At 39.5% G+C, this 22,498-nt stretch overlaps 2 protein-coding genes across 2 annotated transcripts in view; one reads left to right on the plus strand and one right to left on the minus strand.

Annotated features, from left to right (window-relative positions):
- Window positions 1–1,945: 1,945 nt before the first annotated feature.
- On the minus strand, window positions 1,946–12,183 carry LOC139734305 (small ribosomal subunit protein eS4-like). Its single transcript, XM_071645100.1, has 7 exons — window positions 12,172–12,183; window positions 9,109–9,186; window positions 7,557–7,737; window positions 5,930–6,027; window positions 4,433–4,604; window positions 3,272–3,382; window positions 1,946–2,329 (listed from the first exon to the last, which is right to left on the minus strand). Exons 1-7 carry the CDS (start codon window positions 12,172–12,174, stop codon window positions 2,190–2,192), a joined length of 783 nt encoding a protein of 260 aa, XP_071501201.1. The 5' UTR covers window positions 12,175–12,183; the 3' UTR covers window positions 1,946–2,189.
- A 346-nt stretch (window positions 12,184–12,529) lies between these two features.
- LOC139734330 (synapse-associated protein 1-like) overlaps window positions 12,530–22,498 on the plus strand; it is a 36,871-nt gene continuing 26,902 nt past the window's right edge. Inside the window, exons 1-4 of the mRNA XM_071645122.1 lie at window positions 12,530–13,009; window positions 18,363–18,436; window positions 19,402–19,542; window positions 21,619–21,758. Coding sequence (XP_071501223.1) covers window positions 12,598–13,009; window positions 18,363–18,436; window positions 19,402–19,542; window positions 21,619–21,758 — 767 coding nt within the window. The 5' untranslated portion in view covers window positions 12,530–12,597. The remainder of the gene's footprint in view (window positions 13,010–18,362; window positions 18,437–19,401; window positions 19,543–21,618; window positions 21,759–22,498) is intronic.

Here is a 22,498-nt window from a genome sequence, read left to right on the forward strand (position 1 = left end):
ACATGATATGCTTCTTCAAGCACCTAAAAGGGGTCTTTTGAGGGTGATTTAAATGAAATAAATTTTGATGAATTTTGGCGAGCGAGCGCAGCGAGCAAGCCGAACATTTTTGTATTTCAGCTGACAAAACATGGGATTCTTGTCATTTTTTGCTTATTAAATCTTACAATTCCAATCAAGATATAGTGACGGCCTTATAAATAACGATTTATAACCAACAAACTAAGGACTTGAAAAAATACTCTCAATTAGTATGCGCGAGTGAAGCGAAATTTGCATATTTCTGCGTCATCATCACGTTTTGTTTTGTTTTTTGGCTAAATTTTGGCGAGCAAGCGCAGCGAGCGAGCCGAAAAATTTTGTATTTCAGCTGACAAAACATGGGATTCTTGTCATTTTTTGCTTATTAAATCTTACAATTCTAATCAAGATATAGTGACGGCATTATAGATAACGATTTATACCAACAAACTAAGGACTTGAAAAAAATACTCTCAATTAGTATGCGCGAGTGAGCGGAAATTTGCATATTTCTGCATCATCATCACATTTTGTTCTTATCTTTTTTTTTGGATAAATTTTGGCAAGCGAGCGCAGCGAGCGAGCCGAAAATGTTTGTATTTCAGCTTACAAACATGTCTTTTTTTTTCTTTTTTGCTTATTAAATCTTACAATTCTAATCAAGATATAGTGATGGTCTGATTGATAACGATTCATACCAACAAACTGAGGACTTGAGAAATACTCTAAAATAGTATGCACGAGTGAGCTGAAATTTGTATATTTCTGCATCATCATCACGTTTTGTTCTTATCTTTTTTTTGTTAAATTTTGGCGAGCGAGCGCAGCGAGCGAGCCAAAAATGTTTGTATTTCAGCTTACAAAACATGGAATTCTTGTGTGAACACAATAAACATTGTTATTTGTCCGCGTCATCATCATGTTTTGTTTTTATCTTGCTTGATTTGGTTTTCTCCCCCCCCCCCCCCCCCCCCCAACCCCGTCCGGGCGAGGTTTTTTTTTTCCTTCTTCTTCCTCTTCTTTTTTTCTTTCGTTTTCTTCTTCTTCTTCTTCTTTTCGTTTTTTCGTTTTTTGCGCCCCCAAGGAGTGGCGCCCGGGGCACGTGCCCCTCTTGCCCCCCCCCCCCCCCCCCCCCCCCCCCTAGATACGCCACTGCTACATGTAAATCTTAATTTGTACTCACAACCCTGCTGCCTCAGCCTCACTTTTGCTCCTTTGGAGAGCCTGGTAATTTTGAGCAATGATTAGAGCTGGATGAGCACTGCTCCATGTCCTAGGCTGCAATATCAGTGGGATCAATCACATCTGCACAGGAGCAAAAGCTGAGGCTGGCAGCAGTCTTGTGGTTGATTGGTTTGTGTTATCCTTCTTTCAAGCTGAAGAGGCTCTCCCCACCAGTAAGAATCTGCAACTAGAGTCTACTCATCATTTCTGAATATCAACTATTCAAGTAGCCTTGCACATTTTTTTTTTTTTGCAGGGTTTTTCACCAAAAAAGTAGGAAAAAGTAGGAAAAAGTAGGATTTTGAGCAAAAAAGTAGGAAAAGTAGGGACAGCAGTAAAAAAGTAGGAAAAAGTAGGAAAAGTAGGGCCACTTGAAAGCCTGCACTACACATGCCCACATACATACTTGCACCACTGGACACATACCTAACACACATACATCAAAACATACAAAATGAAGTCACATTGTAATAACTGATACACTTCCAACAGGGCTCGACATCGGCAGTGGTGGCCATCAAAATTCTTGCACCCAAAATGACAGAAAAGAATTCTAATCGGTGTTGTATGGTGAGATATTGATTGTGGCAGTTTTGGTCCCCTTTACGGTTTTACAAATAACAATACAGGACACTACTTCGTGTCAATAAAGTGTGTTGTAAGACGTACAGAACACAGATGGACACATTGCACAGTTGCATTGCATGGTGATAAAGGAATTTATTGTGATTCTTGTCAGCGCATCGTTTCTGCAAAAGCAGCACGTGTGTGTATTCACTTCACATGTCTAGCCGTGGAGCTTCCTTCATCAAAATGGGTTGGTGGAGAAACATCATAGACCAATAATCCATGGGCACATTTTCACTCAGTTTGTGTGGGGTTATGGATCCCTGCTTTTTCTCTGTTCACTGTGTGGGATATGGGAGTGGTAGTGAGCTGGTGGCTCATTGCCTCTGAGCGATGCGCTTCTCGCGCTCCTCTGCGATGGTGAGGCGGATACCCTTGCCCTTGGGTAGCGAGACGTAGGGCTTGTTGGACTTGCCGATCACGAACACGTTGCTCAGACGGGTGGCGAAAGAATGATCTGAAAGAGAACAAGTACAAATTATAATGAAGCCTCGGTTCTAACATACCCACTCAAGTTATCATTCAATCAGCTAATGATGACAACAGGAAATTGATATGTAAAGGCCTTGTCAAACTAGAACATATGGAGCCAGCGAATGCCTAACGAATTGAAAAACTTGAAGATACATTCGCATCTGTTGCTAATACTAGAATAGTTTGTCACATATTTGACATTCTTTGTATTCATTGGCTATTCGTAGGGATTCATAAGGATTTGCAGAAATACACTGGAGCTTCTTTTTTTTTTTACATGTGCTAAAGAAAAAATGTCTCCAGTGTATCTCTGCAAATCATTTCAAATAGCTAATGAATAGAGAGAACATCAATCATGTCCAAAATAAAGGTCAGCCCCAAAGTGTCCCTGCTAATCCCTGTGAATAGCTAATGAATACAAAGAGCATCAAACATCAGGTGTGAGTTTCTTCAATTTGTCTCCCTCATTCAGCATCGAGCATGTTTCAAAATATTCTAGGATTAGTAACAGATGCAAATGTACCTTCAAATTTTTCAGTTCGTGGGCATTCGTTGGCTTGATAGGCTCTAGTGTAACAGGGCCTTCACCTAGTCTAACCACACTACAGGAAGTGTGGCATAACACAAAATTATTCCTACTTTCAGGGAAATAGAATGTGCCAGTTGTTCTTGAGGATAGGGCATTACTCACTGTCAACTGCCATGAGTTTAAAGAACAAATTTTCATTCTCTCTTTTTCTGTATTGTGTGTCCTGCACAAAATGTGATTGAAGAACAAAAGAAGATTGTATCTGCATTAAGTTTAAAGCTGTTCTCAAGTGTAAGATAGCGTCTCATACCACATTTTTTTTCCCTTTCTTCTGAATATAATTCACTAAATTTATTGTGCACTGAGGGCCGCCAACCAGGATTGGAGACATCATACCTGAGGCATCCTTGACGTGGACGATCTCGAAGGACCCCGGGTGCTTCTCCCTGTGGGTGATGGTGCCGACACGCCCCAAGTTGCGACCTCCCGTGATCATGCACAGCGTGCCTGAAGTGACAAAGTACACAGGACAGTCGTTACAAAGATCTTCAGAGACATCAAAGGCTGGACATCTTTTTTTTAGAGCTTCTGACTAAACATGGAAAAGCCTTTTGGTCACTGCTCATACCGTGGCAAGCTACAACATGTTGAGCACGATAACTACCCCAATTTTGCATTGCTTAACCCTAAAAGGGCTGGGGGGGGGGGAATCCGCCCCCCTCGACGTTTCGCGCTATAATTCTGTAACGAGAGAAGGCCTCGTCGCGAGGCTTCTTGACTTTCTTCGTTCAAGTCTCGCGCAACTTTTGAGACCAAATTTGCAACGTCCGCGCATACTTTTGCGAAGCCACGCCCATTTTTGTAACGGAATGTCGCCCCAAAACGGGCATAATTTTGTGATTTTGTGTACATTTCCAATGGAAAACATTGCTCTGTCATGAAAGTCATAAAAACCTGATTATTTTTACAATTAATCATTTTCATTGATTAATTTTGTGCTAATTATGGTAGAAAAGTGGTCAGTGACAATTTCCAATGAAAAAACAGAGAAAAAACAAAAGTTGAAAAACAGAGAAATACATAAGAAATTCTGAAAACAATAAAATACATAAGAATTGAAATGAGTTTTGGAAGTTTTTGTGATGTACAATTGTTGAATATGCTAAAACAGATTTACAGATCAAAAATCAGACTCTCAATGCTTTTAATTAGGCTAAAATATCATCTTGAGCGGAATCCATCCCCCCCCCCCCCCCCCCGGTCTGAGCATAGCCAAAAAAGCCCAGCCCCTTTAGGGTTAGGTCAATGCTTTTAATTAGGCTAAAATATCATCTTGAGCTTAATTTGCATAATTAATTAATTAAAATTAGAAATTGATTGTTTCAAAAAATCTTATGACACAATCTTGTAGATTATGACGCGGGTCTAACGTATGCAAAATTTCATCGCGATCGCACCACCGATGGCCGAGATCTCGGGGGGGGGGGGGGGGGGGGGCGGAATCCAACCCCCCCACATGCTATACCAAATGAATGTTTGGTATGCACATTGGCTTACCGCTGTCGAACTTGATGTGGTCGATGATCTTGCCAGAGCTGATGTCGACCTTGACAGTGTCGTTGACCTTGACGAGGGGGTCAGGGTAGCGGATGGTGCGGGCATCGTGGGTGCTGAGGTAGGGCACTCCCTTGGGGCCGATCCAGACCTTGCGGACCTTGCAAAGCTTGTACTGTGTGCAAAGAGAAATAGAAATGTCCATCCTTTCCTCCAGTGCACTGTTTTATCTTTGAGTAATGACATTCATCTGCACAGTATAGTGTTGGTGCTGCTTTGTTATGGCTTTGTTTTGTTTTGTTGTTGTTTTTTGTGAGGCAGGGTAGTATGAAATCATTTGTTCACATTTTCTTTAGATGCCTAATTGCATTTTATATCTGTTTCATATAACATTCAGATTCAAATAGTAATTTCAAAATGACTTGAAGGTGATTGAAGAAACTTGATAAAAAGAACAGTACAACATTTGACATCAGCATATATTGCATCACTAATTTTTCTATTCAACCTCAAGCCCAGCGATTGTAATTCTACCACTGCTTCCTAACAAATGTCAAAATTTGTAGGAATCAAAGCCCTGTGGTACAAATACTTGATCTACAATGATCTGTCAGTAATGTAAATAATCACAAATGCTATGACAACTAGGAGCTTTGCACATGGCTGTCACTACAGTAAGCAAATAATCAACGTTGGTGAAGGTGATGGGACAAACTATCACTTCCGAGGCGATCTGGATGTAGCTATTTTTCCAAAGCGCAGCTGAGGAAAGATAGCGTACACATTCAGATCGCCGAGGAAGTGATAACTTGTCTCATTGCCTGAAACTAAAAGTTGATTATTTGCTTTATATTCCACATCTAGGGTCCTAGAAATTCCCATTTTATTCCACGTCTGAAACCGTTTTAGCCGTCTTTAGGTATCCTTAGGGCTTAGGCTACCCGTGCGCGTAGATGACAAAACAATGAATTTCCTGCGCGCACCGCGCAGCACCGAAGTGAAAGTGCGTTGCACTGTGTACTATCAAGTGACCTAGGTCATTTGATAGTCCACAGTGCAACGCACTTTTATTTCGCGCGTACTCATCTTGCATTAGGACTGTGTGGACAGTGTGGAGATCAGCGAAACAAAAGGGACTATCAACATAGAGTGTAACAAACTTTTCTTCTCAGGTGATGTGATGGGCAAAACTACGCTTCATCACGTGATCAGCTCTGGACCAATCCTGTTGCAGCATTCTTAGTATGTGGAATATAATAGCTGCTATTACTGTAAACTGATTATCCATGTCCACAGAAGACATGACAGTTTGGTATGATGGTTACTACATTTCATGTTGCACACTTGATTTCTGACAGAAAAAGAAAACTGTCAAAATGGAAGTAATAATAAAAATGAAATTTGTGTAGCACCAGAATTTCACTGAGCACATGTAAAGAGAAGAGAATAAAGACAAAGACAGAAAAAAGTACAGTAACCTACAAGACATAAACAACTGACCTTGGCTTCATCATTTCCGATGCGGTGGACAACGAATCGGCCCTTCACGTTGTAGATGAGTCGGAAGTTCTCTCCAGTTTTGTTGATTGAGATGACATCTGCATCAGGGACAATATGTGGATTACTCATCACTCACACACCAAGTACTCATCCAGTCATATTGTTTCTCTATCAGCAATGAAGCATTTTGTCTAAGCCCAAGTAACAGAAACCTCTATGCTTCACAAACAATATAAACTTGTGCTTTATCTGAGGTTTCCAAATAGAGGCACCATTTCAACGTTATGAGATAATTCATACACATGGGGAAGGACAATCCCCACAAAAAAGAAGAAGCATAATGCTACTTCCATTTTTTTTCACTTTTTCATTTCATAGGGTTCAAATCAAGATTTGAATCATCTGAATTCGAGGAAACAGTGTCTTCAAATAAACTTTGATAATGATTCATGCTTGATATGATCCTTAATATGATATCATGTGACGGAAATATTGCTATGCAATGGCAAAGATGTACACTTTTGAACTGCGCATGAAACAGTTCCACAGCTTTGACATTCAATCTACTTGACACCTGTGTTTTGTGATGGTTTAGCAAGTTCAGTTTAGACAAGCATGAGCTTTTACTCTAGACACGCTGTTACATGACCTTCAGTGTGTGCGAAGTGGACCTCAAATGTGTTAAATGCCGTCCCACATTGGAGATGTTGGTCTCCCGTTAAAATTGGAACACTGCATGTCATATATACAACAGGTTTATTCATACCTTTACAATGCCAAACAATCAAATCACACAAACAGCATAAATGAAACAACAAAGTGATGACATCTAAGACTAATACAAAAGACAACAAAGAAAATCACAAATAAACAAAACACCACCACGCATGTTTGGCAGTTTCACAGTTAACAATGCTTGAAATAACAGCAGTGACTGAAAAAATGTGGAATGTGTCTCCTCTGGGTAATGCCAAAGTGGTAACATGTACTAACCAAATTGGCGACCATATGAGCAGACTTGGTTTTATATAGGCCTGTAAATGAACACTGCAGCAAGTGGGTGTGATCAGCTGCAGTGCCTTCGACACGGCCACAACATATACGATATAAGGCTGATGGTACCCTACTTTTCTACGAAGTATTCTGACAGCATACAAAGAGATGTAAATCTTTTGATTGTTTATATCTTTAATAGGAGAGGCTGGCTCAGAACTTCTGCACCAGTCTGGTTGACAAGTTCTAGTACTCTGAAGGCACACAAACATGTTTTCCATGATGCTTGCCTCCAAGTGGACAAAGCCAGAAACACACAATGTTTACATTTTCACTTCTAAATTTCATTCTTGATTTCCTTTTGATGTCCTGTCATTGTGCCCACAAGGCTATTTATGCCTATGGAATGAATCGTTATTTGGCATTTGCTAATGAAATTGAAAAACAATATACTAGTATAGCCTAATCTTATGATCAATTTGGTGGAGGATATATCAATTGACACGCTAGACTTCCCTCATCCGAGCATCTGTAACAACAGCCATGACAAATCTGCATTCATGTTGCCAAAAACTAAAACATTGCTACCAACACCTTTGCAGCTGGCTTGCTGCTGACGCTAGGGGAGGCTTACCCATGAACCCAGCAGGGTAGGTGATGTCGGTGCGCACTTTGCCGTCAACCTTGATGAGGCGCTGCATCATGATCTTCTTGGTCTCGACGTACGTCAGGGCGTACTTGAGGCGGTTGCGGAGGAAGATGATGAGCGGGAGGCATTCTCGGAGCTTGTGTGGTCCTGTGGATGCACGGGGAGCCTTGGATGGAGAGGAAGAAACATTCTCAGGTTGTAAGAACGCAATCACTGACAAGGTCACTCTCAAAGGAATGGCAAGCATTCAGTAGAGAGTGCAATTTAGTTATAAAGGGATGGTATAGTTTTGGGTGAGATGGGGCTTCAGGTTTCCTACTTTCTGTGAGATAATGAAAAACCTCTTATGAAAAATGAAAGAGCATACAATTCCAAGAGGATTCAGATTTGAAATGATGAAAATTGGTTTTGAAATGGCTTAGGTATCCAGAAACAAAGCGGTCCTAATTAACGGTGGGACCCACTTTTTCTTAGGCCCACTTTGTGTCACTTTGTTTTGTGATATTTCAGCCATTCCAAACCCGTTTTTCATCCAATAAACTTTAAATTCCTCTAGATTTGTATGTTCTTTAATATTTCATAAGTGGTTTCTAATTATCTCGAAAAAAGTTACAATCTGATTCCCCCATCTCTACCAAAACTATAACATCCCTTTAAGGTACCACAATACAATCTAAGAAGTGACACTGAAACAACAACACAATTTATATGATGTAATACTGAAACAATGTTTATACAATGGTCCATCATATAGTGGCTAGCTTGCTAACATGTCGCACTGGACAATGACAAAAAACATTTGCCACGAAGCACTTGCCATATCCTGTAAACCTGGGGATGTTCATGTGAGGAAATCTTGTTGCACTGTGGCCAGGAGGCATAACATGGCCAGCATGGAATTGAGGCTTTTTCTTGACAATCAACATGTTCACCACCAATGATAGACATCACACAATGCCAAGGCAATACTGTATACGGCATTTATCTCCAGAGTCTAAATTTTCGCGAATCGGGAATTCCTGACGATTTCGCGAGTGGTTAAATTCACGATCGTGGAGTCCTGAACTGAACGGAGATAATGTACACGCGTACGTCACATCCGCATCAGGATCAGAGTCAATATTTTTGCGTGTCTTTAATTTTGCGAATAGCACCCGATTCACGAAATTCGCGTGCAATTCGTGAAAATATAAACCTCGCAAAATATTTGGCGTATACAGTAATCACCTAGTCCATGATCTTTTATGCTGCTTACAAAATCTTTGCAAAACTGGTGTAATGGCACAAACACTTGCTACCATGGATACAAATGTCAAAAAAGTAAGAAAAATTGAGCAAATCTACACTCCTAATCATACTTGATCCTGCCTGCAGAAGAAAAACCACAGGATGGATCAAGCAAGGAAGAAATTATAGAAACAAGGGGTGAATGCATAGTGCTTGGTGCCTTTCAAATAAACTAGTATTTGCTTCCACCGTTTTCAGGCATTTCAAAAATCAAATATGACTTGAAAAGTGTGAAAAAAAAAATACTTACAAAGTTTCCGTTCAGCTTCCCAAGCATCCAATGCTTGGGAGCATTCAACCGCTTCAGATGCTTCTTTGGCCCACGTGCCTAGAATGAAAATGCAGGAAAACATAGTGACATTAATTGTATGCACATACTATTCATGAGAGACTCCATACTTTCAATAGGACAACATATTCATCACTGAATTAAAGTCATACATATAAACCACATACGCAATGTTCATACTGTGTCCAATGCAGCACACATTAACTCACAAAAATCAATTTTATCTTTGAGAAAAGAAGTGATGTTCAACAAGTGGATCTAAACCTTTCACATTTTTTTCTCTTCAAACTGAATGGTTTACAATGTGGACATCATTTGAAGGAATACAATCTTCTGATGGTTTAAAAAACCACACAATACGATCTTATAAATTCTTTGAACAGTTTTCAAAAACTGATTTAGCACAGTTTCTGCTTTGCAGCCTTTGTTGCCAAATGTTGGGGTGGGGCTTCTTTACTTTGTTCATGCTGAGGTTCCTTTGCCTTGTGGAGGTGAATTGTCAATTCATTTTTCATTCATCTTTATTTTCCTTTTTTTGTGTGTGTGTGCATGACTCTTAATATACTTAGCACCTTGCATTCGAGTGTTTTGACATCATGATCAAACCTGCCTAGAACATGAGTTCATTAGTTGAAAATTTTATAATATATATATATATATATTTTTTTTTTTTGGGGGGGGGGGGGGAGGGGTGGGGGTGGTAGCCACTTCTGGTACTAGACTTACTATTGTTAATTTGTCCATTTTTTATCCACACCAACTTCTTAAAAATTGCCATTAAAGGACAAGTTCACCTTTATAAACATAAGGATTGAGAGAATGTAGCAATATTAGTAGAACACATCATTGAAAGTTTGAGGAAAATCAGACAATCCGTTCAAAAGTTATGAATTTTTAAAATTTTTGTGCAGCAACCGCTGGATGAGAAGACTACTGCAGTGTATGAATAACTTGCGTACAACAATATAAGGAAAATATAAAGAGAATTTCACAAAATTCCATCTTTTGAAAAAAGTACACATTCCCCTGACTCGTTACCGACAAATGTTATAGGCAATATTATTCCCCCTGCCTTTAGAAAGAGGCAAGTCAAGAGCTCTTTTATTATGCGAAAAAAGTGAAAATATGTTGAATTTTCTTTTACATTTTCTTTATACTGTTGTACGCATATGACTCACAAGCTGTAGTAGTCTCCTCATCCAGCGGTTCCAACACAAAAATTTTAAAAATTCATAACTTTTGCATCGATTGTCCAATTTTCCTCAAACTTTCACTGATGTGTTCTACTAATATTGTTGCATTCTCTCAATCCTTATGTTTATGAAGGTGAACTTGTCCTTTAAAGTAAAACCCCCAGTCTTTGGCTGGCCTCCAGAATCCGTACACTTATCACAAGCCATCAAATTCTACTGTCACAACACAATGTTTGACATGCATATATCGCATCATTTAACATACTGGCACAGATGTTCACCGCAGGAAAGTGCCATAGTCACCTCAAAAAAATCCATCTAAAATGATAAAATCCCAAATTTTGCAGTAAAAAATGCAGAACCAGCGCAAATTTTCCAAAGCGCTTGCAGTTTAAATCTTGTGTTACAAATCAGGGTTACCGAAAGAGCGCAAAAAATTGAGAAATTGCAGCATTCTGTTGCGAGATTTTTCACTTATCGCATGCTCAGAAACCGATGGTATCCTCAAAAATGCAAAAGAAAAGCAAAATCTCCATACGTGTCTATGCAGTAACATGTAAATGTACAGGGGTTGAACGCAAGTGCAGACTCGCCAGAATTTGGACACCAACGGGCGCTGCAATGTCCCCAATCAAGTGCCGATGCAACCTTGCGCCGACAAGGTATGGCACGGCACATTTTTCAGTGGCCTTGTAGAAAGTTGTACGCGCATTAACACTGAACATGCACAGCACTTGTCTGGATTCTGTTGGATTATCAAGAATTCAAGATGATAATATTTTGGGATTTTGTGAAATTTTATGACGTATTTAACAAAATTAACATTGAGATAAAAGTAGTTTGGTAACAGAGTTCTACATTGATGTGGATATAATTTTGCATGTCCGACTGTCGGATCAGTCTGCTAGGTGAGGCAGTCTTGCATTGTGCGAACACGCTGGCGCCCGTGTTTTGATGGGCGCTTTGCATCGGTTGATTAAAACTCGATTTTTGAAAAAAAAAAACAGACAGGATTTTTTCTTCTTTTCATCATGGATAGTGGACAGGTGTGTGTAACAAAAAATCACAGTGCAAAGTTGCGACAATTTTTATGTCAGATGTGAGATGAGGGCGGTCCTCATGAGGCGGGGCAGTCCTTGTACGCGGGAGCGGTCCTCATGAGCGGGTTTCCCGGACTGTTTTATGCAGTGTGCACGCACTTGCGCACTGGAAGGTGAATGGAGTTGGAGGCCAGAGAGCTAGACTGTGATTTACAGCGGCCACTGCACAGCACATGCAATGACTAGCCTTGAATACCCCGACTCTACGGCCCGAGACCAACGACACGTTAGATAGGCCTACATTGTACGCCACGCACGGTACGGTATTTACTGACTGTGCCGTGATGTACAGAACAGAGTGAATGAGTGGGAACCTATATACTAGTCTAGTAGTAATGGTTTCACGATGTCCTTTTATAAACTCTATGCCCTCATTTTCGTAGTGTTCACAACCAAAACACCCCAAAACATCTCCTAATTGTTAGTGCGAATTAAACCATACAATTTTGCGTATTGAGTGTCAATATCGGTACCCAGGGCCCGTGATAGATTGATTGCCGTGGACGAATTGATGGTTTACAGTACAGGTAAAGTCTCGGGTGTGTTGGAAGCACGGTGTACGTATAATTACACGTAGTTTTCTTGATACTAACATTACTTTTTCTTGTCACAAATCAAGAAATTTAGAGACTGATGATCAAAGCATTGAAATTTTGAGTTTCATTCTGAAATATTGTCGGATCAGGAAGATTTAATAGGATTTATCAGCCAGTACATTGTTCACCACATACCATCTTGACATAGGCTAGAAGGAAAAGGACCAATTTGAGGAAGCTTCAAAGTAATGATCGATCATTATCGAACGTCGTATTGCCGATATTTTTTTTCTTTAATGCAACATTTTTGAAAGAAAAAAAATAATTACATGTATTTCATCACAAGGTAAAAATATAGAACTTATTTTTATATGTATGATATGATGATAAAGATACATACCACAGAAATATGGAGATCAGTGCACATATACACCGTGCATGTGCATTACTGGTATTGTTAGGAATAAAGTCACCACCGGAAGTACAAAGTGCTAAACGAAAACAACTCTTGTCTTCGATGCGAGACACGTAATGACGACGACTCCTCTGCGAATACGCTGTTCACATACTTATTCTTTTGACTTTACAGTTTCAGGATTACTCCTACAAGTATAAAAAACAATGGAAATGCTAAGTAGTTGGTGGGGAGGTAAGAAAACAATAGAAGAATCGAGCAAAGCAGCAGACAAGCCGAGTGCTGAGAGCGACTCGGATAAACTCGCAGACAGTGTCAATGATGATGATGCAGCATTGGAAACGGGACATGGGACGGCAAATTCCGAGCCAGCGGTAGCGGACTTGGCAGGAAGCGACGGAGGCGATCCTTCAGCTGCTCCCGATTCTAAATCATGCTCCAGCGGGGAGGATGGAAATACCACCAGTGGAACAGACCGAGACAAAGACACAGCAGTAGACTCTGAAAGGCCGGAACGGAAAAACACATCGGCAACCGCAACTAAAATGGCCAGGATAACCAAAGAAGAGGCTGCCGAGGCGGCCGAAGCTGCGCTCAATTCTGCATATAATTTTGGCAGTGAGTGACAATAATATTGCCACTGAAAGGATATGAAATACAAAGAAAGTTGCCTGTATCAACTGTTCACAATGTTTCACAGACTAGACCTAGTGTAATAGAATCTTGTAGTTGAGTTTAATCATGTTATTGTTAATAGGGATTGGGCAAGTGTCAAAAACCAGTAGTGAGTGGTTGTCTTTCTCAATTCAAACTTTGAAATTGATGCAGATCTAAACTGAAAATAGAGTTTATAATAGTCTAGATAACAGCTGTCAGTTGTATAAGCTAATGATTTTTTTTTTTTTTTTTTGGGGGGGGGGGGGGGGGGGGGTTGGAGGTAGAGTAACAATAACATTGTTTCATATTCTTATTACCGGTAATGAATAAGATTGAAACCTGTTTTTTTCATGTCGTCGGCTTCCAGCTTGCAGCTACAAACTGTACACCATACCAAGATGCCTTGCCTGAGCAGAGCATGCACTTGGAGTGCATATAATGCAAACCTCATAAATATGTGCAGCTTGAACTCCCAAGTTCATTGACCCTATCTGCCGAAAGATAAAATATCCTTTAAAAATCCATAAAAAGTTCCTGGATCACTACCCAAATTTGGTCGTCTATGATCTGTTCCTTGTGTCATTGATTTTCCCTGCAAGGTTCATTCATATCCATTTCCAACTTTTTGAGTTATTTTGCAAACAGGCAAACAAACTAACAAACCAACGCCGATGAAAACATAATTCCTCCCTTGGCGGAGGTAGTGTATACTTGGGTGACCCGCACCTCGTCATAGTTAATGTTTGCGCATATTTGAATCACAATTCGCCACTGAAATTCTTTGAAATCCAACTCATGTACAGGAAAAATGTTGAAAATTCCAATGGAATCACAAGTTCACTGATCGATATCGAAAATTTGCAGCAATCATCGTCAAACGCGAACGATGCGAAAAAATTGCGGCTAAGGAAGGGGCCCGCAACTCGTCACCCGCGCTCCCATAGACAAAGCACGTAAAAGACGTGTGCGGGTGACCGTGATGCTCCCATAGACATACACGTAATAAAGATGCGTGCGGGGACAGTGGTGATACTTATAACACGTAGGGTCCTATTCCGATTAAAATTTCCGATTTTCGCGAAAAACTGTTCGGTTTTCACCAAAATTTGCTTGGTTGTGGTAGCCCTGGTAAGTTTCAAACGTACTGAGCACAGTCCCGGGCATAAATTTTTGTTTAGTGCGCTTAAAACAATTTTAAGCGGGGTGACGGTAAGCGGGGGTGACGGTATTCGGGCCCCTGACGAGGTGCGGGCACCTCACTATACGTAATAATGGGTAAAATAATGTACTATTAATGTTGACATTTTCAGTTGCAAAGTTCTGTTCGATCAAAGATGAAGGGAAGCTAGATTTGTCAGTGTAGTGCACACACTTTAGAGCAGTTTATCTTGTGAAATAGAGAAATCTACATTCAGGTACAGAATCTAGATCAATGTAAAAGAAGAGATGAACACCCATCTGTTGACATTGCTGTGGGTTGTGTGTGTGTGATTAAATGTGACCGTGTACCACAAAACTGACAAAAAGTTGCCAGACATGGATTTTTAGTTAAAGGACAAGTTCACCTTCATAAACATAAGGATTGAGAAAATGCAACAATATTAGTAGAACACATCAGTGAAAGTTTGAGGAAAATTGGACAATCGATGCAAAAGTTATGAATTTTTAAAATTTTTGTGTTGGAACCGCTGGATGAGGAGACTACTACAGCTTGTGAGTCATATGCGTACAACAGGATAAAGAAAATGTAAAGAAAATTCAACATATTTAGGTGATCCGAGTATCCTCTCGGATCACCTTCTGTATCTGTACGGATTCTTTGTTTTTCTTCTTCTTCTTTATTTCTCCTCAAAAGTTGTGCAGAGGTTAGCTCAGAAAGTCCGCTGCCTGTCAATTTCAAAATTATATCATGTATGCATCATGTCCCAAAGACGGCAAATCTAATGTATCATTGTGATCAGTCGACCGTGACGTCACTATGACGTCATTATATGAAAACACATTCTCAATCATATCTCATTAATGAAATAGAATTTTTCAATGAAATTTACGTCACATATATTTTAAGTTATGCGCATTCTACTCATGTTCTCAAAATTCATATTTTCTCTTAAAACGTGCGCGTACGCGCGCGTTGAAATATTTGTATGCTCCAATCGAGCTCAAAATTTTTTTGCACACGTTTCAGACCATTTGGAGCATTTTTTGAAAAATTGAAAAAATCGGACGGACGCGTACGCGCGCGCGCATATACGCACGCACAGCTCATATGCAATTGAAATTTCCAGTTTTTTCACTTTGATCGCATGTCTGAAATGTCAAGGAATATTTATACCACGTTTCAAGTCAATCCGACTCAATATGACGTCATACGGGGCCGTCAAAGTTGAAATTCCGCGCAGCTGCGCGTCAATGGCGATATACAGTGCAACTATGCCAAAAAACTGCCAATTTTAAATCCGATTTTACTCGTCAGGATGGACGGTGACCCCCCATTTTCTTTACATATATTGAAAGCTGATGAGTTGTACATGTCATTTCATGGGTAGGCAATGCTGACAAATTGATTAAAAGATATCAAATTTCTTAATAAAGTAAAAAAAGTAAATTTTCAAAATGACGTCATCAAATTACAAGTTTACTCGAGCGTATCTCACTTATCCTCTGCCAATTTTCTCCCATATTTCAGTATGTTGTAGCTTATGAAATGTTCTTTCATTAATGTAAAAACAACATTTTGATTGGATGACGTCATCGCCTCGTAAAAATGGATTGAATGTATCCTTGTAGAATTTGACCAGTTTACGTGTTATCTCTATGGGAGAGCAGTTTTTCTGGCAGTGAAAATTGACATGACTCTCTTTTTCGAGCACTAGCTCACTTTTGCTTCGGTGAATTTTTCCCAGATTTTAGTATGTTGTAGCTGAGACTTTGGGCTATCGTAAGTGTGCCCTTCATTTTTTCATACGACGTCGGCATCACGTCGAAAAACTTGGTTGAAAATGGCACGTGGCTTCGATGCAGCGTCATTTTGCTTAATACACAGGGCCTATGGAGCATGAAATAGGTCATTGCATAGCGCATCCGACTCGTAATCCTAAGGTCCCTGGTTCGAGGCTCACCCCTGCCAATATTTTTTTTTCATTTTTTTAAACACTTTTTTTCTTCTTTTTCTTTAGTTAGTCTTAATCTCCCTTCCTAACTTTATCTTTTTCTGATTTTTTTATGCTTTTCCTTCAAATTTCTATAAAATAACATATTTTTTTCTTTATTTTTCTTTCTTTCTACTACTTTCTGTGCAATAGATGAACAACAACAATGGCTATCAATCCCATATTTTGCACATGTTTAGTTCATGTCACGTACATTATTTCATAAAATAACAACTACTTGATCAGACACCATCTTGGGTATGTAAATTAGGGTCAAAGGTCATAAATGTTTCATCCTGTATCTTGGTGAATACATGTCCTATCTTTCCCATATTTTGCACACACAAAGACCATGTAACAAGGATCATTTCACAAAATAACCACTTTTTGCTCAGATGCCATCTTGTCTGTGGAAAGTGGGGTCAAAGGTCACATGTTCTTCTTTTTCTATCTTCGCTATGACGTGTTATCTCTATGGGAGGGAATTTTTTTAGATGTGAAAATTGACATGACTCTCTTTATCGAGCACTATCTTACTTATGCTTCGGTGAATTTCTCTCAGATTTTAATATGTTGTAGCTGAGACTTTGCAGTATCAGGACTCGAATCATTGATAAAAAAAAAGATCGGATCACCTTAATTTGTCAGTGATGACAAATTACAATCTCTAGTTTCACTTTTTTTCGCATAATAAAAGAGCACTTGACTTGTCTCTTTCTAAAAGCAGGGGGAATAATATTACCCCTAACATATGTCGGTAACGAGTCAAGGGAATATGTACTTTTTTGAAAAGATGGAATTTTGTGAAATTCTCTTTATATTTTCCTTATATTGTTGTACGCATGAGACATCTAAGTTATTCATACACTGCAGTAGTCTTCTCATCCAGCGGTTACTACACAAAAACTTCAAAAATTCATAACTTTTGAACGGGTTGTCCGATTTTCCTCAAACTTTCAATGACGTGTTCTCCTAATATTGCTACATTCTCTCAATCCTTATGTTTATGAGGGTGAACTTGTCCTTTAAGGACAAATTCTGAAAGAGCAGACTTTAAACTTTAAAATGATGAACAATAAAGTTCTCAATTCAGGTGGACTCTCCTAACCTATCTAAATATTGAAAAGAAAACACATACAGTGTACTATTGAAAAGTGTGCACTGAGAAAAGAGGCTTTAAAGTGTAGGGTCAATTCAAACGCTTGATCTCGCCAAGTCATGCTAGCCACGCAGTGAAAGGGCAAAAACAAAAAACAAAAAAACAGGATGTGAAACTCTGCTGCATAAACAATGAAGGGATTATCAGATTAAGAAAAACACAATTTTTCATTCGTTTTATGATCCCAAACTTTACCATGATGTAGAGGAAGTCTTGCTCTTTCAGAAAATTTGAACGAATCAAGATTGACTATTAAAGTTGACCCATCTCACCTATTTTGAGTCCTCACACAAAATTAGTGTGTGTGACGTTTTGTTGGTTTTGTGATGCACAGTCTCCTGATTATGGTATAAGACCCTGTTTACAGTGCGGGACCGGGCTCGGCCGTGGCCGAGCCCGGCCTCAATTGCGCGACTGAGCCTCGCAATTTTGTCTGTTTACACTGGCACTGGGCTTGGCTGCACTTTTAATTCAAACCTTTCAATACTTTGTCGTAGTGGCGCTCTGTTTGTAAACAAACGCAATTTGGTATTGTCTGGTTTTCAGACCCTTTGCCAACTGAATTCCGTGGCGACGAAGTCGCCGTACTGGCAAAGGCCTATACCGTAAGAAAAAATCCTTTGCAGGACAAAACCACCTTAAACTATACTAGTTTTCGACGTTGAGGGGGTTAATATCCTGAATAGCAAAAGATTCAGGCAGAGGGTTTGGAAGCCAGACTTAAATTTGGCCCAGTTTGCGTTTACACGGAGAAAAGGCCGGGCTCGGCCGCGGCCGAGCCGTGGCCGAGAGAGACCATCTCCAGAGCGAGGCCAAATGCGAGGCCAATTTTGGCCTCGCATTTGGCCTTTTGCACGTTTACACTGAAATGAAGGTAGACTCGGCCGCGGCTGAGCCGCGGCCGAGCCTCGCACTGTAAACGGGGTCCTAGAGTATTTGATTTGTAATATACATACATTAAATCACATTTTTCCCCTCTCTTTTCATGTGTCTGTCTTGACAGGTTTTCTATTCAAGAAGGTGTCAGACACTGCAACAAAAACAGCCACCTTGATACAGAAAACCATGGAGGAGCAAGTGAGTGGTCCCTTCTTGCAGCAAATGCAGAATTTGATATTAGAAAGTGTTCCTTTTGTGCCCCCCCCCCCCCCCAACCCTGAAAGGGCTGGGGAATCAAAGTGGGTTGGGAAGGGGCAGAATCCACCCTCACCCCCTGGTTTTTAATAGCATAGCCATAGAAGCTGACTAGGGTCAAGTAGCCCTAACCATAGGGATCTGGAATCCAGCGTCACAGACACCATTTTTTTCATCTTTGGTTACCCTAATAAGCGGTATTTGATACATGGCTAAAAACAAACAAACAACATGTCACTTCCAGCCATGTATGCTGTACATTTTATATACTCAATGTTATTTTTTTTTTTGGGGGGGGGGGGGGAGGAGAAGGGTTAAGGGTTGAATTATTTTGTGAGGAGAAAAAAAAAAAGGAACTCTACCATTATCATTTCCTGTTTTAATGAACTTTTGCTCATAATCCGATATCTCAGATATTCAGTGGTCTATTCAAACTGCTTCCACAATGCATTGTGTGAAGACTTGGCATATTATATTCCACTTTTTGCTGAAAATTATTCTGGAGTAGTAACCTAGTGGCTTTGACTTTGTACTATTTAAAAGTGCAATTTGTACAACTGAAACATTGTAGTGGGCATACACCTTTACAACAAATGGAAATTCTTATTAAGAATTGTTGTAATTACAATATTTACTTTCTACTCACTATCCTGCTGATTCAAGAATGTGCATTGTGAATTTATGTATCTTAGATATGTATCTAAGATAGACACACCTTTATACAAACTATAACTATTTATAAGGACACTCTTTAATATCTACAATATATTGTGTCTTATCCAGGAAAGTATGAAATGTATCCCTGAAGCTTTCAGATATTTGCATTGGATTGTGTGCCAATATTTCAATTTTGTTTTTTTGTTGTTCCCGGCAAATCACACATGCACATATGATATGCACACACACAGACGATAGTTGGTGACTTCCAGAAGGAACAGGAGAAGTTCATGAAGGAGAAACATTCCAAGCGGTCCGAGGTGGCCCTACCTCCATGGGTGGGATACAACGAGGAAGAGCAGATGAAGGAGCAGATACTAGCCCTCTCTCAGGTGAGGTCAAGTGTGAGCTGCGATGTCCACTTCAGCTACAACATGTACTTGGAATCCTGACATGAATATATGTGACCCTGCTGTGAACCTGCATTCCAAAACCAACAGAAAGTCACCAGACATGAGTTTATAGTGACAGGAAGATTCTACAAGAGCAGACTTCAAGCTTTAAAATTACTGAATACAAATGGGCTCTCCTAACCTACATGTATCTACATATCGGGAAGAAAGCAGACACTCTGGAAAAGTGTTAACTGATAAAAGCTAGGCTCTGAAGTATAGGGTCTATTCAAGTGCTTAATCTTACCAAGCCATGCCAGCTGTGCAATGAGTGGAACAAAAAAACAGGATGTTGAACACCATAGCAACAACAATGAAGGGATTATCAGATTAAGGTAAAAGAGCATGCTCTGAACACATTCCTTCAGTGACTAATACCAACTGACTTTCAAAGCAGTAGCGTTTAATCTTTTCAAAAGTCATTAGAGTTGAATGTGAAGAGAGTATAAAGGATTTTTTTAGAAAAGTGGTCCCAAGAGACATACCTAATCACACTATTCTACAAGTGTTTGAAAAAGCTGCTAAAAACACAATTTCCCTTTTGCGTTATGATTCCAATTCCAAACTTTAGAATAGTTTAGAAGAATTGCTCTTTCAGAAAATATGAAAAAACATTGGTTAAACCTGTTTCACCTATTTTGAGTCCTCGATTAAAATCAGGGCGTGCAACTTTTTGTTGGTCATGTGATGCTTAGTCACGCGTATGTGTTGATCTACTCACAAACAAATTGTACACATTTCATTTGAATAGTGAACCAAGGTCTTGAATGTGATGGTATGAGACTTTGTAGGTGGTAAAAGATGCCATGCTCTCTTTATGTATTGTAAAGCAAGATATCTTCACGGCATGAAATTATCGCGAATTGAAGCCAACAGCCTTTTTTCGAAGTTTGCAATTTTCACAAATTGCCTCTCATTCAGTGAATATAGTGTAGACAACATTCACATGCATTTTAATTTCGCAAATCTTGGCTGTTGTGAAGTTCGCGAAATTAAGATGCATGCAAACATTCCTCCTTTTTACAGTATAATACAGAGTAGAGTTGAATGGAGCATCTCATCTTTCACTGAATGCTGAACCTTTGGCCATTGCACAAAATAGATACCATTGCTATTTTTTTTCCCTCTATTGATCAGCAACACCATGGATGTTTAAAGGACAAGTTCACCTTCATAGACATGTGGGTTGAGTGAATGCAGCAATATTAGTAGAACACATCAATGAGAGTTTGAGGAAAATCGGACAATCCGTTCAAAAGTTATGAATTTTTGAAGTTTCTGCTCAGTCATGGCTGGATGAGAAGAGTACTATAGCTTGTGATGTCATATGAGTACAACTATATAAAGAAAGTATAAAGAAAATTCAAGATATTCTCACTTTTCTCACATAATAAAAGAACACTCGACTTCTCTCTTTCAGAAGTCAGGGGGAATAATATTACCCCTAACATAAGTCAGTAACAAGTCGAGGAAATGTGCACTTTATTAAAAAAGTCAAGTTTTGTGAAATTCTCTTTTTATTTTCCTTGTATCGTTGTACGCATGTGACATCATACACTGTAGTAGTCTTCTCCCCCAGCAGTGATTGCACAGATATTTTAAAAAATAATGACTTTTGAACGGATTGTCGGATTTTCCCCAAACTTTCACTGATGTGTTCTACTAACATTGTTGCCTTCACTTAATCCACATGTATATGAAGGTGAACTTGTCCCTTAAACAGGTGACATCATGTGCTCGAAGCCCCTAGATCATAAGCAAGTTTTGAAATTACAGGTTTCATGAAGAGCCTTTTGGAACAATATACATATTGAGTCATACAGCTTTTCATATTTTGTCAAAGCAATAGCAAGCGAACTTGTACAGTTGCAATCTCAAAGTATGCAAACACAAACAATGCACATTACCTGTACAGTGTAGCTTTGTTCAGACTCGAATCTCTTCTCGAATCTCTTCTTTTTTTTTTTTCTAGATGTAAAATTGAGAATAATTTGTGCTCTTTGTCTACCCTTCAAGGACAAAAGGAATTTCCTGAGAAATCCACCAGCTGGTGTGCAGTTCCACTTTGAATTCACTGCTGTCCACCCCATTGCCATGGCGACCCTGCAGGAAGACAACAACCTGCGAAAGATGCGGTTCGAGTTAGTACCCAAAAAGTAAGTACGGAGGTATTTTCCAGAGGAATGATTCATAGAGAAAGCTGTGTTTGACAAGACTGCAGTAAACTAGGGATAGCCCTGCCACATGCTGGTGTCATCCTAGTCATGGAGAAAATCCTCATCCTTCCATATTTTTGTAATTTGAACTGATTGTTTTATATCCTGGGGGGATGATACTTTGTTTGGATTTTAGGGTCACTGGGTCAAAGGTCAAAGGTTATTTTGTGAAAAAAAGGTTGAAATTTCATGTTTTTCTCCATATCTCGCAAATGGTTCAAGGTATCTTCATGGAACTTAGTATATATGCATGTACCGATGGGCAGTGATTATCTAGGGAAGTTGGGGGTCATGGGTCAAAGGTCAGGGGGTCAAAGGTCAAGGTCAACTCCTCAAAATATCACTACTTTCCTTATATTTATGCAATGCCTGAAGGATTTTTTTAACTGGATGTATGCATGTATAACCCAATATATGTTCTGTGGGAAGTTTCTTGCCAAAAGGTCAAAAGGTCAAAGGTCAAGTGAAAGTGCTAAATTGCACTTCTTCTTCCATATCTCAAAAGTAACTCAAGGTATTATCATGAAACTTACATATTTATGCATGTTCAACCTAACAGTGATTCTCTTTGGAATGTTCATACTGGCATATACCTTTCAACTTATATGTTTACAGAATATGTTGTGTCCTTCAGTTATCTTTGTTTAGCTACTCTTGATGTCTGTGCAATTGCAGCTGTG

Source organism: Diadema antillarum, unplaced genomic scaffold (assembly GCF_040938485.1).
Source record: "Diadema antillarum isolate AM-2024a unplaced genomic scaffold, OU_Dant_1.0 seq00000523_RagTag, whole genome shotgun sequence".
Lineage (NCBI taxonomy): Eukaryota > Metazoa > Echinodermata > Echinoidea > Diadematoida > Diadematidae > Diadema > Diadema antillarum.

Coding starts and splice junctions, on each gene's coding strand:
- LOC139734305 (XM_071645100.1), bottom strand. Junction 6,028..7,556: donor CTACCCTGCTGGGTTCATGG/GTAAGCCTCCCC, acceptor TCCCTGATGCAG/ATGTCATCTCAATCAACAAA. Junction 3,383..4,432: donor CCACATCAAGTTCGACAGCG/GTAAGCCAATGT, acceptor TTGTCACTTCAG/GCACGCTGTGCATGATCACG.